Here is a 5028-nt window from a genome sequence, read left to right as displayed (position 1 = left end):
ACATATAAATACTGTATTTATTTGTAAGAGAAACACGGTCAAAATATAAAATAGTGGTTTGGCTAAATGATTGACTCTCGTTTCTAATGAAATCCGCCTGTCTAATGTTGAATTCACTATTGCTGTTTAATATTAATGAAATGTGCAGACCCCACCTTCTACCCCAAAACCCCATTCGCTCGTTCACTTACAGTTATTTCTTTAACTCCATAGCTCAGGTTTTTAAACACCATTATCACACAACGTGCAATGTCGTATTGTCAATCCACCCGTTATACATCAACCTATAAAATTAAGGTTTTAAGACATCATGTCCGATACTATTTTCTTTCTCTCCCTCCCTCCCTCTCTCTCTCTCTTCCCCCTAAATGCCTCTCCTAAAAAGTAGGCGGCAATTATTAGTGGAAAATGGCGATCAGCTATTAGTCGTCAAAGCGGTACCTGCTATTGGAGGGGCACCTGGGATTGATGAGACGCAGTGGCCAATGAGACTGCGTGGAATGAATGGCCGGGCTTCAGTTAAAGGGGGCGTAAGAGGAGTTAGTGCCAGTCCACGGAGAAAGAGGGACCCTCCGCAATAAACACAGGCAAGCGAAAGAAATAAACAGACAAATCGGAACAACAATCTGAGATGCTGCCAAACCCCGTTCTCTCTTCGTGCTAGGACAGATATTAAGATAATTATTCAATTCCTCGTGTGTGTTTAAAAGCAATCAACGTTCACAGTTTCCAGAGGAAAAACGCAAAGGAATCTCTTTACTTCGTTTGATGGGAATTTTTGGGTTGTTGTCAAAAGTTAACTACCAGTGAATATAGACGTGTTCGGTAAGACGAGCTGTATAGTTTTTTTTTTCTTCCTCTGAGTGGATCATCGCTTTGAGCTTCGCCTGATATGGTGTTTCCACGCATGGAAGTTGTCATTTCCATAACTGAATAGACAATTGAATTGTATTTTTTCGACTTTTTTTTTGTTATACACACAAGCTGATTCGAACGAAATTCGCTTTGAGAGACCATGTTACTGGACGCAGGTCACCAGTTCCCCGGACTGGGAGTTGGCACGTTTGCCAGGCATCACACGGCGAGCGAGATGCAGGAGAGAGACTTGAGTTTAGCACAGAATAGCTTCGTCGACTCGGCACAYATGGGTGCGTTTAAACTGAACCATGATCTTTCTCCGGGACAGAGCTCTGCCTTCACCTCCCAGGCGCCCGGCTACCCCGCAGYRGCRTTGGGKGCWCACGCMGCCCATGTCACCTCGTAYGCGAGTTCCCCRTTCAACTCCACCAGGGACTTTCTYTTTCGCAGCCGMGGCTTCGGAGAATCMTCTCCGGCGAGCAGYCARCACGCTATTTTCGGCCCCRCKRCSGGGTCTCTYCATCAYWCCCACACAGACAGYCAAGGCCACATTCTGTTCCCCGGGATTCACGACCAGCATGGGTCCCACGGATCCCCGAATGTGCTCAACGGGCAAATGCGTATTGGACTACCAGGTGAGGTTTTCGGGCGTTCCGACCAGTACCACCAGGTCTCCAGCCCAAGGACCGACCCGTACTCGGCCGCCCAGCTCCATAATCAGTACAGCAGCATGAATATGAACATGGGTATGCACATGGGAGCTCACCAGCACCACCCCGGTGCCTTTTTCCGCTACATGCGGCAGCAGTGCATCAAACAGGAGCTCATCTGTAAATGGATCGACCAGGAGCAGCTAAGCAACCCCAAGAAGAGTTGCAACAAAACTTTCAGCACCATGCACGAGCTGGTCACGCACGTCTCCGTGGAGCACGTCGGAGGACCGGAGCAGAGCAACCACATTTGCTTTTGGGAAGAGTGCCCCCGCGAGAGCAAACCGTTTAAGGCGAAATACAAACTGGTGAATCACATTCGGGTCCACACGGGAGAGAAACCCTTCCCTTGCCCCTTCCCTGGATGTGGCAAGGTCTTCGCACGGTCGGAAAACTTGAAGATTCACAAGCGCACACATACAGGTAATTATACAATATTTATAGCATTTTACCCAAATGTTTCTCATCTCTCGAGCACTTTTTTCGTTTCGTAAAAGTACACCGCACAGTTAAGAATTCGCTGTGCCAATGCGCCATGTTATATTTCATCTTAGCCAATTGCGTAGCCTGCAAAAATCTCATTATTCTCGTTGTCAAAGCATCCAAGTTGACCAAATTTWAGATGACTATCAGTCGATAGGGTATTTTTAGACTGCCACGGTAGACATTCACACCTATGGTCAAAGTAGATTTGGATTTACGAAAGAAAAGCTGCTAGCATAACGTGCGAATTGTACTCTAAAAGAGTAGACATATAGCCGACGTGTCTGGAAACGATTAGATTTCGTCCAGTTCTTGTTTTGTAACAATGTGCTAAATTATGTAATATTCTGTCGAGGTTTTATGGTTTGTAAACTTAAAAATGGGTCAAAGGCGAGGCGAGGGCTTCTGGCTCGCAGCGCTTGGCGTACGCGGAGCAGTAGTAAATCTCAGCACCCGGTTTAATGTTTACGCAAGACTGAGCTTTTAGGATTATATCCGGAATGCCTCGCCTCTTTTTCACAAATCGATTTATTTTGTTTTGTCCGTTGAGAAATATTGTTTGGATTTGTGTTTTCTGGAAATCGCATAGCGAATTTACTCATCACAAACATGCAAGTGTGTGAATGTGTGTAATGGCCTATTCTGTTTTCTCAAGCATTCCATTGGTAGTAGCCTAGGTGCTAGATGCATTACCAGCCTTTCACTTTTTAACTATTTTCTGGGGGGATTTAGTTGTGCTATACAGCCATGGAATTGGTCAGGTGCTAATTCGTTTTGTTATTGTTTCCAAGCAAATGGCGCGCCTTATGCGTCAAAGGCTATTGCCCCACATGGGATGTTTGCGTTTTGTTTAGGCTATATACATTTAACTCGGGCATGTTGTTACTATTTTGATATCAATTCTAAATTTCAGAGCCCTGACGTATATTGAAATATAGTAGTCTATGAAATACATGTTCAAAAGTAGGCCTGCATTTACTTAGCCTACTGGCTTACTTACATTCAATTGCTGTGATTCAAAGAAATAGGCTTCCCATAGGCCTAAACGATAAGCTATTTCTTAAAACCCGCCATAAAACCGCCATATTAATTTTGTGCTACAATTGAGMTTTAACTGAATGAAGGCATGTGAGTGAACAATAACTGCACCCACTAAATATGACGAGCGCTATGAATTAACCCGTTACTCCTCGTTGAATAGCCATGTTATTGAATCCAACACCTATAGTATTCGGCCTAAGGCACGGACGTTTGGTAGGCTTTTGCTGAACTGAATCTAACGTGTCTGTTTTATACTTGTTTTTTTCGGCAGGAGAGAAACCATTCCAGTGTGAGTTTGAAGGCTGCGACAGGCGGTTTGCCAACAGCAGCGACCGAAAGAAGCACATGCACGTTCACACGTCAGACAAACCATATCTTTGCAAGATGTGTGACAAGTCCTACACACATCCCAGCTCTCTACGAAAACACATGAAGGTAAATGGACTTTCACTCTTTCACTTTCCAGCTGTTAGCAGCATGTAAGGGTTGTTTACGTCTGTTGTTTACATTAYGTTCCCCACCATTCTTGAAGCACTTTGAAGTCATACTTCACAATTTGCCTGTCTTGATATCATAAACTCATTTTATCTGCACTTTTCTCCAGGTCCACGAAGCGGCCCCCCCTCCAGCGTCCGACTCCTCGCCTGCAGCCAGTTCTGGYTATGAATCGTCCACACCACCCGGCCTCGTCTCCCCCACCACCGAGACCCAAAGCAACAACAATCTGTCCCCCGCAGTCCACAACAACCACAATGGTCACAGCAGCCTATCGTCCAATTTCAGTGAATGGTATGTTTAGGACTGAACCGAAAAGCGAACACAGGACCATTGCTCAGAACCCCTACCAGCGCAGGAGATWCGGACACTTGTGCATCGAGGAGAGCACGAATAACCTACTATGAACGCTTCAAAATCATAAAAAGCGATTCAAAACCACCAGGGAAGAAATCTCACTTACCAATCTCACTTACCAACAGAAGAAAATATGTGATATGTYTAAGGTGTATTCAATATATTTGTAAATATTACACGCCCTCTTTCCCATTGGTTGTGATAGATTTTGTCAGTCTTTGGTGTATAGATGTTCCTTCAATGGTAGCTATTTCTCTAACTGGACTTTTAGTGCACATATTACGATTCAAGTTGTATTATGGTGTTAAATATTGTGATCCTAAGGCAAATTGATTGTAACTATACTAAACATCTATAAACTGGAACGAGTGCCAAAGTCAACACTTAACTCAAACAGACCACCATGTTTCGCTTGTGAATGTATATTTAGTTTGCTGGGCTTTAACCTGTGATGTTTTGTGCTTTGCAAGTTTTGAATTGTGAAATGTTATCTGGACGATTGTGAGGAAAATAGACGTTGTGCCGTTGGATTTTCTGTACCCCCTTCCTTTTGTACATATCGACTGCCTTATTTATCCGTTTGTAATTAAATTATGGTATTTACTTGCTACAGATGAAACAATATTTATAAAGAATGTTTCTATACTATAAATATGTACAATTATGAGCTGAACACGGGCAGTTGTTTTGTTATGTGTTTTTGTTCAAAGTTAAAGAGGTGTTTTCTTCATTATTGTGATAAGAATTTTACTGCATACAAATATAATAAAAAGTGTTGCAAGTGTTAAAAAATGTCCCTGTCTTGATGTCTTCTTCACACTCATAATTGTTTTGATAGGACCTCTACTGGTGCCAAATATGGTTATTAAGCGGGTCATTTCAGATCAGCATTTTTCATATACCTATAAAGCTAAGACTCACATTTGGTCAGCAAGAGTATGCATGCTATAAGGATATGGGTGTATCTGCTCTATGTAAATTATATCCTGCTTCCAGTGGTAAAACAAGTATTGTTTTAGATATGAATACTCATGCCCTTAGGTCTCCCGTAAAACCCCATTAGCTCTGGATTCGTATTGCACCA

The 5028-nt window shown here is 43.1% G+C and overlaps 1 protein-coding gene across 1 annotated transcript; it reads left to right on the top strand.

The window, feature by feature from the left end:
* The first annotated feature begins 372 nt into the window (after positions 1 to 372).
* zic2a (zic family member 2 (odd-paired homolog, Drosophila), a) lies at positions 373 to 4738 on the top strand. Its single transcript, XM_023981587.2, has 3 exons — positions 373 to 1991; positions 3364 to 3527; positions 3697 to 4738. The coding sequence occupies exons 1-3, from the start codon at positions 1016 to 1018 to the stop codon at positions 3889 to 3891; spliced, it is 1335 nt and encodes a 444-aa protein (XP_023837355.1). The 5' UTR covers positions 373 to 1015; the 3' UTR covers positions 3892 to 4738.
* The last annotated feature ends 290 nt before the right edge of the window (positions 4739 to 5028 follow it).

This window comes from Salvelinus sp. IW2-2015, linkage group LG36 (genome assembly GCF_002910315.2).
Source record: "Salvelinus sp. IW2-2015 linkage group LG36, ASM291031v2, whole genome shotgun sequence".
NCBI lineage: Eukaryota > Metazoa > Chordata > Actinopteri > Salmoniformes > Salmonidae > Salvelinus > Salvelinus sp. IW2-2015.
This window is presented reverse-complemented; position numbering and strand designations above follow the sequence as displayed.